The 19,346-nt window shown below is 36.6% G+C and overlaps 2 protein-coding genes across 3 annotated transcripts in view; both read right to left on the reverse strand.

Moving 5' to 3' along the window:
* tbc1d5 (TBC1 domain family, member 5) overlaps window positions 1–3,059 on the reverse strand; it is an 89,423-nt gene extending 86,364 nt beyond the window's left edge. Inside the window, exon 1 of the mRNA XM_067426335.1 lies at window positions 2,939–3,059. The gene's annotated coding sequence lies outside the window, so the exon portion shown is untranslated. The remainder of the gene's footprint in view (window positions 1–2,938) is intronic.
* Window positions 3,060–5,555: 2,496 nt separating this feature from the next.
* satb1a (SATB homeobox 1a) lies at window positions 5,556–19,346 on the reverse strand. Of its 2 annotated transcripts, none has more exons than XM_067426022.1 (11): window positions 19,038–19,346; window positions 18,273–18,469; window positions 18,010–18,186; window positions 15,302–15,428; window positions 14,858–14,981; window positions 14,276–14,387; window positions 13,193–13,575; window positions 10,300–10,494; window positions 9,973–10,128; window positions 7,641–7,838; window positions 5,556–7,485 (listed from the first exon to the last, which is right to left on the reverse strand). In XM_067426022.1, the coding sequence occupies exons 2-11, from the start codon at window positions 18,448–18,450 to the stop codon at window positions 6,922–6,924; spliced, it is 2,214 nt and encodes a 737-aa protein (XP_067282123.1). In that variant the 5' UTR covers window positions 18,451–18,469; window positions 19,038–19,346; the 3' UTR covers window positions 5,556–6,921. The 2 variants fall into 2 exon arrangements, with proteins under 2 accessions (XP_067282123.1, XP_067282122.1); XM_067426021.1 differs by having other exon boundaries at window positions 5,557–7,485; window positions 19,029–19,346.

Here is a 19,346-nt window from a genome sequence, read left to right on the forward strand (position 1 = left end):
TGGTGAGGAAGATGAAACAGAAACCTGTTCAAAACCAAATTGAAGCAACGGAGCAAATACGAATCACAACAGTAAACGCAACAAGATGAAAAAGCCATATGCATACATAAGAATGCTAAAAGAAAGTTAATTTAGACTAGTAAAAAAATGGCACAGTGTTTTGGTAATTAGGATCAAAATATAATCCACTGAAAATGTAAGGAGTTTCATAAGACAAAAGACAGCTCATTACATCAAAACACCTGTGGGTGCAGCGCACAGTAGCAGAGGCCCAATAAATGAGGGTTACAGAGGCAGAGCAGATCTAAACCTGTTTAAACACACTCACATGCCTTCACTTCATCAGCCAATTACAGAGCAGACCTCCTGCACCAATCACATGACTCCTAGGAATTCAGCAAGCTACTGCATGAACTCAAAAGCCCAACATTATGAAAGCGCAATAGTGCAGAAATAAGCTTGGTAATAATATAAGAGCTGTGCATAAATAAATAAAAATGTGTACATATTAAAAAGCACTACAGTCCGGTTCTGTAATAAACATGCAGTCACACACATTGACAACCTCAAACACACACACCTTCTCTTTTGGCAAAAAAAGCTCAATATAAAACTGAAGACATTCAAAACTGCAAAGTAGAGAAACTGAAAGGTGCTTTCCAATATTACAAGACTTTAAGAGAACATTTTCGTTCAAACGTAAATTAACCGAAGGCCATTAGGTAATTGTAATCCAACATGGTTTGTATGAGTTAGTGCATCATGATGGCATTTAACTCAGAAATGTAAGTGTGTGTGTGTGTGTGGGGGGGGGGGGGGTCCGTCTAAACAGACGGCAAAGTGGTCTTGTGATGCCATGCTAAGTCTTTTTCTGTTGTTCAGAGTGACTGTGCCCTCAGGTTCTAGGCCAATCATATAGTCCTTCCAAGATGATTCTGTCCTACTTCACAAATAGATTATAATGTCAGCCTACATACAAAACTAAATCAAGAATATTAAAGGAGAAAGAGGAACCATGATCAAATCCTAAAGGAATTATTAGCAGGAGTGTCACTAAAATTCAGGTGGCGCCGGCAGCACAAAACTTTTTGCAAAGAAAACAATAATTACATTTAACTACTCTATATAAATGCTTAATCTTTATTAAAAATGATGTATTTATTATCAGCATCTGATTATCCAATATTGAAAATGGCTTAAAGAGAAAAAAAGGGACAAATCTTTTTTTATTATTATTATTGTTGCAGTGTTTATCATAAAAGATTAATGAACATAATTTTCTTTAATTCAAATTAAACTTAAAGGGATAGTTCACCCAAAAATCTAAATTAACTCATGATTTACTCACCCTAGGTGTGCATGACGTTTTTTCAGACGACTACAGAGTTCATCTATTCATCATAAAGTAATCCACACGGCTCAGGGAGGTTAAAACTTTACAAACTTTAAACTGTATTTAAAACTTTACAAACTGTAATCTCTAACCTCCACTAACGTCATGACGTAGGACGCTCCGGTGAGAATATGCTAATTCACACAACAACCAAGTTTTGTTTTGCTCTATCCTCTGCGTTCATCACCAGAACTTACGCTACAATGGAACACTAGTCTCTCATGAACAGTTAGCAGAAGTTAGAATTTACAGTTTGTAAAGTTTTAAATATGGATATTTTTCTTACACAAACAGAAGTCTTCAGAAGACTCTTATTAACCCCCCAGAGCCATATGGATTACTTTTATGATGAATAGATGCACTTTTATGGACTACAAAACATAAACAACTATTCACTGCCATTTTAAAGCTTGGAAGAGCCAGGACAGTTTTTTTATTATATAACTCTGAAAGAAGAATGACATACTAGGATGACTTGAGTGTGAGTAAATCATGGGATAATTTGCATTTTGGCGCAAACCATCCCATTAATTAAAACAAATTCCTCTTGCAGTGACATCTCTTCTGTTCTCTGATGACACGTTCATTTGCACAAACCGAGGGTGGGACAACCTCTCACATGAGATCACAGCAATAGCAAAAACAGCTATCCAATCAATTCCCGATGGACAAAAATCAAGCCCAGTCCTATATTTCTCCTGGTTCGGGAAGCTGATTCAATCATTATATATATAACTTCTGTTTCATGCAGACTTTAATTTCAGGGCTTTAAAAATACTTTTCTTCTCTGCTTACAGTAAACATAATATTACACTGTTATCCATGTTTTCTATTATAATTTACATATCTGACTTGTTTAAACCGACATAATTAAAAATAATGGCCATTATATTGGCAATATGTCAAAACTATAACCACCTCTTTAGGAATGGGGGAGACCAAACATAAAACAATAAATAAAAATACAAATCAACCATTAAAAACCCACATAAGTTATTCTGATATTTGGGGTAAATCTGTCCCACTCAATGACTATGGTGGTAAATCTTTCAGACATGAGAACTAAGATTTCATGAAGCATTCCTAACAAGAACTAAAAATAGATGAAAAATAGAGCCTTAAATAACATCAGTTACTATACAAAACACAACATCTTCCCCAATGCCAGTATTAAAGAATGGAGAGAAACATTCAAGGATATATTAACGTTACATCACACAGACATTGAATTATGTGCACTGTAAACTTACAGGCACCTACAGCCTTAATATTAAATACAAATTTCAAAGTTGTCGTAATAATCACTCATATGCATTTCCCCAACGCTTTACGTCATAAATCAAGTTAAAGGCAACGTCAAAGTTGAATTTATTGATGAAGCTCTTGAGTCTAAAGGCCTAACTGTGCTGGCAGCTCCATACTTCCGATATGAATCTTTGCACAACTTTTTTACACTGTTGTCGCTGCGGTTGGTTTTGACAAGCACTCCGACGATAGTAAACGACAGTTTCAATACAGTAAAGGGAATTCAGCTCACATATTTACCTGCAATGCTTCACGCGGGCCTGCCCATCCTGCCCTGTGCAGTCTGCATGTAAACACTAGCGCGAGTCAGGCGGATGTGCCGCAGAACAGCTGATCAGGCACGTGACACCGGAGGACGGGAAGCCGCTGTGCGCGACTTCAGATATCACAGGTTAGAAATGTGTGCGATATTTCATCGTTATTTTTATGGAAAGTTACAAATAACTCGTCTAGTACACGAGCTGTTGGTGGATTATGGAGAGATTTTTCTTTATATCATCAAAAATCCACCATATGATATAACAACGGCACCATAAATAAAGAAGTGATTTTCGAGAAAGCACGTCCCACTTTACCTGCCATTAGTTTTTTTATTTATTTATTAATTTGATTATTCAAAGAAAAAAACAAGAAGACTAGAATTAGAAGACTGGACACATATGGTTATTTTAAATTTAATTAAAACAAGTAATAAAAAAAGTTACTCATCAGCATTGCACTGTCAACATTACTATCTTCCTATTTAGATTTTAGCCTCTCTCTCTCTCTCTCTCTCTCTCTCTCTCTCTCTCTCTCTCTCTCTCTCTCTATATATATATATACACACACACAGGTCCTTCTAAAAAAATTAGCATATTGTGATAAAGTTCATTATTTTCCATAATGTACTGATAAAAATTAAACTTTCATATATTTTAGATTCATTGCACACCGACTGAAATATTTCAGGTCTTTTATTGTTGATGATTACATACTGATGATTTTGGCATACAGCTCATGAAAACCCAAAATTCTCAAAAAAAATAGCATATCATGAAAAGGTTCTCTAAACGAGCTATTAACCTAATCATCTGAATCAACTAATTAACTCTAAACATCTGCAAAAGATTCCTGAGGCTTTTAAAAACTCCCAGCCTGGTTCATTACTCAAAACCGCATGGGTAAGACTGCCGACCTGACTGCTGTCCAGAAGGCCATCATTGACACCCTCATGCGAGAGGGTAAGACACAGAAAGAAATTTCTGAACGAATAGGCTGTTCCCAGAGTGCTGTATCAAGGCACCTCAGTGGGAAGTCTGTAGGAAGGAAAAAGTGTGGCAAAAAACGCTGCACAACGAGAAGAGGTGACCGGACCCTGAGGAAGATTGTGGAAAAGGACCGATTCCAGACCTTGGACCTGCGGAAGCAGTGGACTGAGTCTGGAGTAGGAACATCCAGAGCCACCGTGCACAGGCGTGTGCAGGAAATGGGCTACAGGTGCCGCATTCCCCAGGTCAAGCCACTTTTGGGCTACAGAGAAGCAGCACTGGACTGTTGCTCAGTGGTCCAAAGTACTTTTTTCGGATTAAAGCAAATTTGGCATGTCATTCGGAAATCAAGGTGCCAGAGTCAGGAGGAAGACTGGGGAGAAGGAAATGCCAAAATGCCTGAAGTCCAGTGTCAAGGACCCACAGTCAGTGATGGTCTGGGGTGCCATGTCAGCTGCTGGTGTTGGTCCACTGTGTTTTATCAAGGGCATGGTCAACGCAGTGAGCTATCAGGAGATTTTGGAACACTTCATGCTTCCATCTGCTGAAAAGCTTTATGGAGATGAAGATTTCGTTTTTCAGCACGACCTGGCACCTGCTCACAGTGCCAAAACCACTGGTAAATGGTTTACTGACCATGGCATTACTGTGCTCAATTGGCCTGCCAACTCTCCTGACCTGAACCCCATAGAGAATCTGTGGGATATTGTGAAGAGAAAGTTGAGAGACGTAAGACCCAACACTCTGGATGAGCTTAAGGCCGCTATCGAAGCATCCTGGGCCTCCAGAACACCTCAGCAGTGCCACAGGCTGATCGCCTCCATGCCACGCCGCATTGAAGCAGTCATTTCTGCAAAAGGATTCCCAAACAAGTATTGAGTGCATAACTGAACATAATTATTTGAGGGCTGACTTTTTTTGTACTAAAAACACTTTTCTTTTATTGGTCGAAAGAAATATGCTATTTTTTTAGACAGGAATTTGGGGTTTTCATAAGCTATATGCCAGAATCATTAGTATTAAAACAATGAAAGACCTGAAATATTTCAGTTGGTGTGCAATGAATCTAAAATATATGAAAGTTTAATTTTTATCATTACATTATGGAAAATAATGAACTTTATCACAATATGCAAAAAAAATTAGAAGGACCTTAATATTCTATGTAGCACAATATATGTTTAAAAATATATATTTTAATGTATTTTAGCATTTTTTTTCACATCGAATAATGTAGCCTATACTTTTTTTCATTTGATATTTTTCTCTCTTTTGTGTTTAAAAAAAAAGATGCTTTCTGACTTTTTAACATTCTGTCAAGAGTCTACAGATGAAAAAATATCCTTTTGGCAAATTCTGGAACACACATTCATGTTTATTAATGTGCACAGCCCTGTAAACTAATAAAATAATCAAAGTTAGTGGAATTTTTTGATATGTTCCTTAATTTTAAGAATACCCTATAGTATCTAGCAAAATTGAAAGTGTGAAATGAAAAAAAGAGGTTATTTTGTCAATAATGCAATATTTGTTTTACTGTGGTGACAATTTAATAGATTTAAATTCCATAAGAAACGATGTATTCCCAATGCATCCATTCTTGGTGAATGCTAGATTTGTCAATATTAAACATTTGACGCATTTCTTTTGTCGCAGTGTTGACCCCATTTAGAGTTATATTTGTGAGAAAATGGAAGCAGCAGGTGGTTAAAGTGTCTGAATAATTAAAACGAAAAACTCAATTTAAGATAGTAAGAAAATTCTTGTCAGTTCTAATGCTAATTATTATAAAAAGGAAGCTATAATCGAGAGAATACCATCACAGTAAACATCCATATAAAGCCCATTTTCAATCTGGTACTTGAATAAAATGGCTTTAAACATAATGAACAGTACAAACACTACATATTTATTGTAATTCATTAGAGAGAGAATTATTCACTGTAATTCAAAGTGCTGTTTCTATTGTTTTTTGTTCTATTGACAATAATACAGTAATGTGCTGTTTGCTTCTAAACATAAAATACATCACGGTTTCAGGGTCTCTGGCAACAATCTTGTAAAAGATAACACTGCATGGCTGAATCTGCTACTATTAACACTGATTGATGTTGCCTGCCTGCAGAGATACAGTTGAGGATTTGAGCAGAAAACAAGACAGACAATAAATAATGCTACAATAAAATTGCAAATCATATTCATTTAGGGGTGTAAATATTTTGCTAACAACCATTCAATTGCAATTCCTTCCTAAATTATGTGGAGCATTATGAAAATGTTGTCTCATTGGTTTGGATATTATAATCCATTTAATTAGTGTTTTTACACCCCTAATATAAATAGAACATTTATTTATAAATAAGAACAGTGATATTTAATGTATACTTTCCGTGGCATGTCCGTTGTGAAATCCTCAAAATTCCACCTCTTTAGTCCATGAGGTTTTAGCAAAACACCTTGTGCATAAAGGCACAACTGTAAATAGGCTACATTTAAATAGTTAAATTACCTGGTATTCATTGCTGTTTATTTGTTTAAATGGGATTTAATACACTACCGTTTAAAGGTTTGGGGTCGATACGTTTTTTTTAATGTCTTTTATGCTCACCAGGTTGCATTTATTTGAACAAAAATACAGTAAAGACAGCAATATTGTGAAATATTATTACAATTTAAAATAAGTGTTTTGCCGTTTTCTAATTGAATATATTTTAAAATGCATTTATTCCTGTGATGGCAAAGCTGAATTTTCAGCATCATTACTATAGTCTTCGGTGTCACATGACCCTACAGAAATCATTCTAATATGATGATTTGCTGCTCAAGAAAAAAAAATCTTGTGGTGCTTAATATTTTTAACATTATACATTTCTTTAGTATCACTTTTGAGCTATTTAATGTGTCCTTGCTGGATAAAAATACTAATTATATTCAAACAAAATGACCCCAAACTTTTGAACTGTAGTGTATGTATTTTTAGGAGTTTATGAATTGGCAGTAGGCGGGGCTATCATCTTGCTCCTCCTTACATGGAAGCTCGTCCTCTTCTTTAATAGTAATGATAAAACGAGTTTGTGTAGCTGCATTCTGTTCCACCACACCAATGTCTTGTTTCCCTGTCAACATGTTTGCATTTGTCTTCTCATCTTTTTCCATTGTATCCCTGCATTCTTCCTCCGCTTCCATGTAATCATCTTCACTTTCCTCATTCACTCTTTCTCTGCTGTTGTCCTGTTCTTCCTGTCTAAGCCAGTTGTGACCATTGAAAAAACTGAGAACGGCCTCTTTGGCTACACCCAGTTGAGCAGATAGTGTATGAATAGCCTCTTGATCTGGATGTAGTCCAACTTCCTGAATGAAACTCTGCAGGATTGCATGGGCTTCTGGTGGCAAAGACCTGCCGCCGATATGTGGGCCAATGTTAGAGTCTCTGGGAACTCCAGTGATGAGATGATGCTGGAGGAAGGGTTGATGGTGCTGAGGTGGAAGATTATGGAGTTGTTGTTGCTGCTTTAGAGGCACCACATGCTGTGGTATCACCTTTAGAAAATAAATATAGATAAGATAAATGATTATGAGAGCGAACAATTCACAAACCAACAATTTTTTTATATATAATGGCCTATAAACTATAATGTGCAGTCAGCAGTTGGACATTCATAATGTACTATAATTGTTTGTGTGTAAGCCCTCACTTGCAGTTGTTCAGTCAGTGGTCTTGTGTGTTTTTCTGAGTAGAATGTCTGCCCAGTATTGCATTCTTGGTCATATATAACATCTCGCTCTGATTGGCTGAGATTAAGAAACTGGCGTATCAAAGACAGATTTTCCCAGAGTGTACGATTCTGGGGAGAAGGCTCCTCCTTCCAGCGCAGGAGCTCACACAGCCAGCCCTAACACAGACACAAAAAACAGTTTGGTTCAAACATCTCAGACAATGTTGAAAATCTGATTCAAAGTCTAATTTAAACCTAGTGATGTTATGCTTGAGGATTTTGAATATTTTGATGTAAAATGAATAAGAAATATTTAATTTATGCATTCCGTGGCATAAATATTTAAATATATAATAAATATTTATATGTATGAGATAAATATTTCATTTTCAAGAAATATTTAAAGTTCTGCAGCATTTCTAGGTCACTAATGCTCAAAACATAGGATTTTCAAATTCTCTCTCAGCTTGTTATGCTGATCCTTTAATTTGTTATGGGAAAGAAATGAAAAAGAAAACCATTTCCACATTTGTACATATTTTCTCATAAACTTGGCAGGGATACTAATTTGTTTTATTACATCAAATATATATATTATTATTAGTAGTAGTAGTAATAGTAGTAGTGGCCAAAAGTGATATCTTGGCTAGGAAACCCCTATATTCAAATATTATTAAAAATGTGTTAAAGATTTTGTAAGCATATTGTGTAGTTGTGCTTTGAGTCAATTGTTTTACTTGTGATAAAGCAATGAAGCATGCAAAATTTTGCAGACTGAAGGCTGTCACTAAAAAATATGAACACCTGCAAAACAAGAGAGCACCAATTAATTATTAACAATGTTGTTGTCATTGTATGCTTTTTCCTGTAAGCTGTTTTTCAATGCATTTTTTGCATAGGAAAATAATACCTGTAGCCTTGCCTTTTTCACCAAATAATTTTGTCAGATAAATACATTGACCAAGTGTTTTGTTCTTCCAGCATATTTAAATTATTTCTACATCAAACTTGTAGTGTTTTTAAAAACAAATATCACCTCAGACATCAATTTTGGCCACTACTGTACGTATATTAGTCCTTGCATTGATATATATATTTATTATACATTTAAATGAGTTTGAAATGCATATAGATTGAATGCAGTTTTAGTCGCTTTGGATAAAAGCATCTGCCAAATACATAAATGTTATGACCTGCAAGGTGTCCTGTTTAGAGATTTTTTTGTGCAATCTGCACCAGTTTTAAGTCTAAGGGCCAGATTTGCTATACAGTGGAAATTAGCATGAGCGCAATTCCCTAAAAAGCGGAGACCGGAGTAGAAAGTTTAGCGCGTGATCTACAGACGAATAGCGACGCTGTTGGCTAATTTCCATAATGACCAAAACAATCTACCAAGAGCAGCACAAATTTCTTTCTGGCCATGGACACTATAGTGTGCATACCTTTGGATATGCTGTCGGACTAAATATAAAATATCTTAAACTGTGGTCTTACAGGTGTGGAACAACATTAGGGTGAGTCATTAATGACATAAATTTCATTTTTGGGTGAACAATCCATTAATTCCAAGTTATGAATAAGCTGCTGTGTTACAAAAAAAATACAAAATTCGCATTTGAAAAACGCATTTGCTTTTAGTTGAGGCGTATGAAGTCTGGTTTCACGTTAGTGTCAAGCACCGCAGCAGCTCACACATATAGTCTAGACCAGAGCCATTGATTAGAGACACAAGAGCGTAATGCGGATCATATGCGCGATCTGCGCAGACAACAAACACATCGGACCCATTTGAACTCTGCACAGAATGCTGTATTTCAAAGCGATATAGAGGAGATTATGATGATAAACGGTTAGAGGAAACTGGCTTTACCAAACAGAAAGGCTCTAGTAAAACTGACACAGTGTATTAACAAAACGCTATTGGCTGTTTCAAAAAAGGGGAGGAGCTGCTAACAGCTAGAGCCGTTTCAGGGGAAATCACCTCAACACATTGAATAATGCGGCGCGTTTCAAGGCACTTCAGCGGACCTTTAAATAACGGCACAAATACCAGTAAATTGACTAGCTGAAACCTTAGTAAATCACCTTGCGTAATTAATTTAAGTACTCTACTTCCATAAATGTTGTATCTGAAAGGGAAACTTATTCAAATGCATATGCAATAAGGTCAGAAGCCAAAATAACCTTTTCAGTGCTAATTTTCTATGTGTCTTTAGTAAATCCTGACCATGGTTTTTTTAAAGACAAAAGAGGGTTTGCGCTGGCGTAAATCTAGGTTAGCTTCCTTCAGTACACATGCACACACATGTACCTGACTCTTGGCTGCAGAGACTTTTGCAAACAAGGCCTGTGACACTTTGGCTCGTCTCATTTCCTGCTGTATTTCTTCATAGATGCCGTAGTTGATTCCAGAATCATCGCATTCCACTTTTACTACAATCTCCTTGGAAACAGGTGAAAGTTTTGCCTGTAGTGTGAGATTTTTATTTTTATGACAAAAAACAAACATTTAAAATGGTTATAGACATTTTAAAATGGCACTTATTATTATTCATTTATCTGCATTAGATTGAGCTGCACTGTCTATTGAGATTATAGCACATCTTAGGTCCATAATTAAATTTGAGGGACAGTGAACCTGAATGGGCAGAGGGGAGCTGGTATTGGTGTTGTAGGTAGTGTTGAGGTTACGCTCTCTTTCCTCCAGATAGATGGAGTCCCTCTGGCTCTGTGGCAGTTGCAGAAAGGCCTGCATGGCTCTAAGGTTAACTAAAAGAGACTGAGATGCACACCGTGGGTCTTCTTCCTTGCGCAAAATCTCCGACAGCAGGCCCTGTTGCAAAATATATTTTACATTGAATCGTTTAGCAGATGCATTTATCTAAAGCGACTTACAAATTAGAAGAATAATAGATGTACATAGGGCAACAATATGCTAGTGCTAGGGCAAGACCCAGTTAGTTTTAATCAGGAAAGACTTTAATATGTGTACAGTATTTAAGAGGTATTTACACACAAACACAAAAAAAATGATATTATAAAAATGTTTTAATATACTGCATATTAGAAATTATATATATAAGATATAATATAGATATATTAATAAATATATAATTAGAAAAATAAGAGTGAAGGCCCGTTCTCACCAAGGATGATAAATATAATGATAAAGATATAGTTTTAAAAATCGTTTTAAAGGTCCCGTTCTTCGCGATTCCATCTTTCAAACTTTAGTTAGTGTGTAATGTTGCTGTTAGAGAATAAATAATACCTGTAAAATTATAAAGCTCAAAGTTCAATGCAAAGCAAGATATTTTATTTAACAGAAGTTCCCTTTCAAAGCCTACAGCGAACGGCCGGTTTGGACTACACCCCTGCACTTCCTTCAGGAATGACGTCACTAGAACCGTTTGTTGACTAACCCTCCGCCCACAAGAACACGCAAAATAGGGGGCGTGGTCTTGTTGCTCTCCCACATGGAGAAGAGCGCGCATTCAGCGCTCAAGCACTGGCCCAATCAGAACTCGTTACGTATTTCTGAAGGAGGGACTTCATAGAACAAGGAAATCATCAGGCCGTTTTTAGGACAGAGAAAACAGCACTGTACAGATAAGTAAACTGTGTGAAAAATACTGTGTTTTTTTGCACGCGGAACATGAACTCATGTTATATTGCACACTGTAAACATAATCAAAGCTTCAAAAACACGCGAAGAACGGGACCTTTAAATGTAAAAGAATAGCATAGTTAGCACACCAAAACTATAACAATAACAGAAAAACGATTCATGATTAGCAGCCAATCAGAATCAATCCTGCATAAAAGAGCTCAAGCATTTAAAGCGGCAGATGACATAACTGTGGTGGATGAAGTAAACAAATCAAGAAATTGTGTTTAGGCTGCCATCACGTGGTATCGGAAATTTCATAATTCCCACTTCAGAAGTCGTGATTATGAGCTTGTTGCATTCAAGTGCTTCGCTGTTGGAATGAACAGGAATCATGGAGGACACCAGGTTTGTTCTTCCCTATTTATTGGGATTTATTTGGTTTTAAATCTTATTAAAATCAAAATTATATGTAGTGTCACATGCACTGGCAACCATATACATATAAACATTTGTGATGCTATCCAGGTAGTCCGCTTTCTGACAATTCTGTAATTTCGGTCAAATGCAGGCTATTTTTGCGGTGTATAAAACATGATATGCTTCAAATGATTACTTGTATATGACAATACAAGACGATATATTGAAACTGAATTATATATCGATATATTGAAACGGAAAAAACTATTAAATCATACCCATCACAGCAGTAGTTCTCCCCGCCACTATGTTTATCGTTTATGGCATGCCCATCTCAGGAATTTGGATATCAAAATTACTTCTGAACTTCCCAGTGGTAAACATGAGATCAGAGGGCATTCATGTGCAATTTTTACCTAGGAAACTCGTATTTACGATAATTCACTAATAAATAAAACCCTAATAGAATATTACTCCAGTGTAAGTTTAAGTATTCATTTTTTATTTTACTTGAGTAAAAGTACAACAGTACTTGATTTTAAATGTACTTAAGTATTAAAAGTAAAAAGTACTGATTGATGAACCATGTTTATTAATGGGACTTTACAACCTTACAAGACAGTACATTTACGCATTTGACAGACACATTTTTTATCCAAAGCAACTTACATTGGATTCATGGTTATGGTGTATGGCATGTACATTTCATACATATTTAAATGTAATAAATATTTGAGGGAATGCAAGGACTAATATAAATGTATATATCTTACAATGCAACTTTTCCATCCGCTAGAAGGTGCCTATTCAAAACAAAGGCATAGGTTGATGGCAAGTTTTAGTGCAGCATCTGAGGACATGTGGTCAGTGGAAAATAGGGTTCGAGCAGAAATCATGTTCATGGATGCGGTTATTAACGTTACTGTAGTATGAAGCAGAGCAGGACCAAATGTTTTGGAGCTGAGCAACGACGCTGAATCGATTGTTAATAAGATGAACAACACACGCCTCGCGAGCAGCGGGACTTTTATTATGACGGCACACAGTTGTCGGGTGCTGGCGCTATTTCCGGTCATGAGTATGAGGTAACACAGCTCTGTTTATCATATTAGATACATTTAAATGTGTTTAAAATGATGTTATGACGTTACTCTGCATTCGCTCACTTGTCACTTGTGACACTTGATCACACTGCTAAGAGTAAAGCGCTTCTGCCAAATAAAACCGGAAACCGAGGGTAACGCAGATATGACACAATTGACAGGTGACTCCCTCAGACGCTGTACGACGTCCCGGCTCCTTTGTTAAAATAGCAATTAGCAATTTTCTCACAATTTACAAATAGTTGGTAACATTTGGGATATTGTAAGTACTCAACTGAACAAAATATATAACACTGGCCTAGTGTTTTTGCTGCAGTATTTTACTGCAAAAATACTACATAGTGCACCTTTAATCTAATGATATAGCAGAAATTTTGTTTCATGAAATTCTACCATGTTACCTGAGTCCTGTTAATGGCCACTCGTGCAAACACCGCCTGGGAAACCCCCGCCCTCTTCAACTCCTCTCGCACCCAATGGTAAATTTCCGGTGACACGTCAGTGACAGGTGAGGGACACTGAGCGACTGTAGGTGGGGACACAGTGCATTTCGGAGGTGTCCGTAGTGGTGCAGGATGAGGCCCGTGTGAGTGTGTGTGAGCGTGTGTGAGAAATTGAGACATGGCATGCTGCTGCGAGAGGAGCTGAGCCATCACCAGACCAGGCATTCCAGCCTGCATCTGGACAACAGCACGTGACTCCGCCCCACTGTCTTCCATTGGTTGCTGGTATATGGTGGGCTGGCTAGAAGATGAGGGTTGGTTGCAGTGCCTGTTCATGTCACCTGAGGGGAGGTTAAATCTTTAGTGACTCAATATTCCTATTAAATCAATGGGGCCTATTTAAAATTCACGGCCAAATTCCTCTAATTTACAGACGTTTGATGCCGTCTTTGATATCACATATGCAGTTATTTTCATTTACTGAACTGCCGTTGAATAGTTTGGGGTAAGTATGATTTTTTTGTGCAAGAAATTAATACTTTTATTCAGCAAGAATGCATTCATTTGATCCAAAGATTTCTATTCATTAAAGAATCCTATAAAAATGTAGCACAGTTTCCAAAACAATATGAAGAAATATGAACTGCTTTCAACAATGATAATAGGAAATGTTACTTGAGCACAAAATCAGCAAATTAGAATGATTTATGAAGGATCATGTGACACTAAGGACTGTAATGATGCTGAAAATTCTGCTTTCACTGGAATAAATTACATTTTAAAATGTATTCAAATATCAAACAAATGAAGCATTAGTGAGAAAATAATTGCACTGACCACAAACTTTTGAACAGTAGTGAGTGGAGAAAAATTTGTAATACCTTTGTAATATCTACTGCATTAACTAATGTTAACCAATTAAACCTTACTAAAAATTGTTACCAAAAACCAAGCAAAATGGCTACTTCAGGAACAGAGAGCTGTAAGTATATGTGAATATGTGAGCTATGTTTATAAAACATACAGTAAGTTGTTACTCACCCGTCATAGATTTTGCCCTCTTGTAGTGTTTGTACCACTGGCCGAACTCCTGACATCTCGCAGCAGAGATGCTGGCGTAGTAAGTGCCGTTTACCACTGATGAAATCATGCTCTTTCAAACAAAAATACAAGACAAGTCAATATGTGTTCATGTGCATGACAGTAACAGGAATGAAAGTAATTGGATATACTGAATTAGGCCTTGAAATGTACCTTGACTAAATGTGTCCAGAAAGCATGTGCTAAAAGTTTTTGTCTCCTTGCTAAAAAGATTTAATAGCTCGTTCTCAAACTAGGGATGGATCTTAATGGTAGGGTGTATTTTCAATAGAGTGCACTATAACCATGAGATATGAGGCAATTAACCCTATTTTATTCCTATAACCACAGGTACATGCAATTAACTGTGATCAAGTTAGCATACGTTATATGGATGGTATACTGCAAAAATAGTGTATTTACAGTGTCTAATTGCATACCACTGTTGTTAACTTCAGCTCTACAGCATATTTTAAATGATTGAATGATGATGCAATATTGGACCCACAGGTAGCACGCAGAGTTGAATTGGTTAATGTGTACCTGCGATAATGGACACTCTTTAGCCAGTGTGCTCTGATTCATTTCTTTCAGCAGCTCCTTTAGGGCATTTCTGACAGTTGAATGAGTCCACTGCTCAGCAGGTAAGTCCTCTAATTTAGAAACACTACGATAGATAGAGAGAATGTGTGAGTCAGTGAGAAAAAAACTGCAAAAATTAATTACACTGTGGGGCATTAATCACAAATAATAATTATTTCACAAATAGCTATATTATTATGTGTTTGTTCTCAAAACTTTAATAACTATAATAACTTTTAATAATTTTTAAATTAGTTTTAATGCTAAATTACCTTTGAAAAATTAATCATCATAAATCAGAACAGCTATAATTTTGCAGAGAGTAGTTCATCATTCTGATAAGCCTGTTTGCTAAAGCCCAAAGACAAACGTGACCCTCAAAGTAAGTGTGTGTGAATGTTGTACCTGTGTAGCTTTATTCTTAAGGTGATGACATGGTAAAGGTCTTGTAGCATGTCTCCTACTGTTGCGTCAGTTGTGTCTGTCACAGTGGACAGAGCCACAGGATTCCAATGGCCAACTTGAACCTGACCTAAAGCAAACATTAATATTATTACTATATGACTACCAGGGGCATTTCTAGGATTTTCATTTTAAAAAAATTGAATTACCCCAACACTTTAGTTTAGGGTCCAAATTGTGCTATTAACTAGTATGCATACCCATTGGATATTGGCTGTTTATTATTATTTATAAATCAAATATGAATTCCTTATAGCATGGCCATACTGTACATGCATTAATCGTACCCAATAATTTAGGCAGGTTTATAATCTTTGAGATCCCATGTTCTGAAGGCCAAAAAAATTAGTTAACAATAACTTGAAAACCATATCACTGGGCAGTAGATTATTTGTCATTCTTATCGTCACATCTCTCTTTTTCTATGTTTTTATGTTCTTGAGACCTGTTTCTTCCCCTCGCTGAGCTTTAACTGATTTTTTTTTCTTTCATTTTCGTCAGTGAATAAAGTAAACATATGGTTTACATATTAACATACTGATATTTATATGTCTAATGAATAATTTTCTTAGACACGTTAATTAAATGTTTATTAAAGTTTTAAGTTTATTAAATTAATTCACAAGATGCTCACATTCATTACTAATCTTATGCCCAATACAGGCTGAAAAAAGTTTTTTATTTTTATTTACTGAAGGTTACAAATGGAATTATATTAATTTACAATATATACAATATATTCATTATTAATCTTATGCCTAATCTGATGAAAATGCTTTTGTTAATATTTCTTGTTCGTTAATCAGGCCTACATTATGAATCAAATAGCATATTTGCAATTCAAAATGGCCATATTAGACAAAAGTTTATTCATTTGCCTGAATATTTTTGTCTTTTGTTTAACATTTCTAACTTAAATCAGCAGCTGTCAAACATGAATGTTTATATCAGGTTTATATCAGCTGCTTACATTTCTCTCACTTGACGTCGAGTTGCGCTGCTAAAATTTGTGCTCAGCCTCAGCAGTTTCTGTGTGAACATAAAGCCCGCCTAGTCTGATTTGATTAGTTTTCTCAAATATTTTGACATTGAGGAGAGGTGACAGACCAAATGAGGCTCACATTTACAAGTAATAAGTAAATAATTAAATTATTTTTTTAAATTTCAGATTTAATCAGCAAGGATCCATTAAATTGATGAAAATTTATGTTTTTGTTTTGTTTTTGTTTTTGTACAAAATGCTGTTCTTTTGAACTTAAGTTATCACAGAATCCTGGAAAAATGTATCACGTTTCCACAAAATAGCAGCACAGCTTTTTTAACATTGAAAATAAAAAAAACCTTGAGCACCAAATCAGAATTTTAATTCAGCTTTGTCATCACAGTGGTAAATTATATTTTACAATATATTAAATTAGAAAACAGTTATTTTAAATGGTCAAAATAATTTGCAATATTAATAGTTTTTACTGTGCTTTTTAATTAATGCATTGGTAAGCATAAGAAACTTCGGTCCCACTTTATATTGGGTGGCTTTAACTTCTACTCAAAAAATAAGTACAATGTACTTAAAGGGTTACTTCAGCGATTAGCATATGGCTTTGTATCAGTAGAAACCCTGGAGTATATTCAAATGATTGTGCTTTCCCCCCTCATATCCCCCTGACGCAAGAGATTTATGCATTTTATTTCTGGAAAAATTCCTCCTATGATGCAAATTGACGATATTTGCATCATAGGAGGAATGTTTGCTCAAAGGCTAAAGACTACAGCCAGCAGAGGGAGCCATTTCCGTGCGTTTTGAATCTGCGCATGGGGGATGGGAGATTACACTCAGCTGACAGGGAGAGCTCAGGTCGCAGCTACAGGCACTTATTTAAACGGAGCTATGGTGAGCAATGTAAGTCTTTTAACTTCTCAAATTAATTTCTATGAAAGTTAAGCTTGCAAAGTCATGAACTGAAACGCGCCAGTTGTGAATGTATGCCGCGAGTGTAGTCGCAATTACCTCAGCTCTCATCACGAGAGCTCATTTGTCTCACTCCTGCAGTTAGTGCTCAGTGCTGTGATACTCGCGCGGTGACTCACTCATTATATTGAACACACACGTTCAGTTTTTAGTTGTAGTGTCTTCTCCAACTCAGTCACAGTAATCAAGTTGGTGGCTTTGGGAATGGCCTCACAGGGCAGCGAAGCATTCTGGGAATTGTAGTCTTTGATCCCCATGAGACAAAAATTCATTTGGTGGGATACGGATAAAGTTTGGGTGGTATGGGTAAGTTTCAGGGTAGGGTTAGGTGTAAGGGATGGGTCAACAGTGTAATTATAAATGTAAAAGAAATTAATTACAGATATAATTACATCCAGGTAATTTTAAAAATGTAAGTACAATGTAAAAACATGTATGTACACAATAAGTGCACTTTAGCAAATTATTAATTAAACTGTTAGTATATAGTAGTTAAGACTGCCTAATAAAAAAGTGGCTCTGAATCTTCCAAAACATAAAAAAATATATATATAATACTTTGTGTAATGCATATAACTAAAGATCATATTACGCATGTATTTTTTTTAGTCCCTTTCCTTCAGGCTTACATTTATTTAACTTGAATTAAGCGTAAATTATTCATTAGTGTGTGTGTGTGTACCTGTAGCCAGAGCCGCTGCGGTGTGTGTGTATCCCAGCTCTTGCAGTGCAGCTTCTGCAATCTGGCTGAACAGCAGGTCTCTCTTCAACAGCACATATTCTGCATGCTCCGTCCTCTTCCTCTCTGAGGGTGGGACATCACTCTGCTCCACCATACAGAAAACAGGAAGCAGACTGCCTGTGTGGACAGAAAGAATATGATCACTCGGACATCTTATGAGCAGACATGGCCTTGTATCTGTTTGTATGTGTGTGAATGGATACCTTTCCTCCTGTTAGTTTGTGACGATGTTGTCTGTTTGGCAGCCAGGCTCACAGGTGTGATTCCAGGTACAGACAGATCTCTTGAATTCTCCATACGGGCCATTTTACAGGGAGGATAAGAGGGTTCACACAGGACCGGCCCCTGGGTGCTACTAGTGGTAGCCAAATGGTCCATCATTATTTTTAAACTCAGCTCTCTACAGAAAATAATAGTGAGGAAAAGAGGATGGAGATTATTTGGGAGCTTCTGTATATTTATAAACATACATGTAGATACCAGCCCACTCTTTCCCTGTCCTTCAGGCTTACATATTCAACTTGCACTGAGCATAAAATATTTATGTGTGTGTGTCTGTGTGTGCAGAAAAAACCCTGCTGAACAAAACCATTTTAAACATGCATAAGTGCCTATTCAACCACCCCGGCTAGGCTCGAAAAGATTCAGACTACTGCTAAACCCAGTAAACGAGCATAGGATGTAAAATGGACAGGCTGGACTGTTGACTGGTTCTTCAGGACAAGAGGTTGGCTTGTCAGGCTGGGAGACCAGCTTGCCTCCCAGCTAAACCAGCTTGGCCCGGTCATTCGACCATATTAAACCAATTACGAGCAGCAAACCATGTTTGGCTGGTTTTACATGTTTTTGTTAAGCCGTGAAGCGCTGCTACAGGTGCTGCTGCATTTATATGACCAATTTGTGACACATAATGATCGTTTTCTTTATTATTCCTCTGCCAAATAATTTCATTTACTTACTTTACTTACTGCAGTACTGTTTTCCGGTGGTTTATAATCCTCCAGACTGGTAACCGAACATACCGACAGATCGAGCGCGCGTCCCAGGATCGCTCACTAACAAAAACACTGGCTCCAGAATCAATGCGCTGGTCCGGGGACAAGAGACTCGCAAACGGGTTTATTTCATGAAGAAAGGCTTTTGTTTGTAGTAAACGGGGAAATAACACACATTAAAATCAACGAAACGAGGGTTACATCGAGGAAAAACTGCTCGTATAATATAATGTGCAAACACAGATCCGTAATTAAATCTCTAGGTGGACCCACAAAGCCGTA

This window comes from Pseudorasbora parva, chromosome 19, assembly GCF_024679245.1.
Source record: "Pseudorasbora parva isolate DD20220531a chromosome 19, ASM2467924v1, whole genome shotgun sequence".
Taxonomy (NCBI): domain Eukaryota; kingdom Metazoa; phylum Chordata; class Actinopteri; order Cypriniformes; family Gobionidae; genus Pseudorasbora; species Pseudorasbora parva.

Excerpts from the sequence above, each read along its gene's own strand:
- satb1a (XM_067426022.1), bottom strand. The coding sequence starts at position 18,450 with ATGATGGACCATTTGGCTACCACTAGTAGCACCCAGGGGCCGGTCCTG. Across the intron at positions 15,429-18,009 it reads CGCAGCGGCTCTGGCTACAG|GTCAGGTTCAAGTTGGCCAT; the intron begins GTACACACACAC and ends TGTTTGCTTTAG. Across the intron at positions 14,388-14,857 it reads AAGAGTGTCCATTATCGCAG|AGCATGATTTCATCAGTGGT; the intron begins GTACACATTAAC and ends TTTGTTTGAAAG.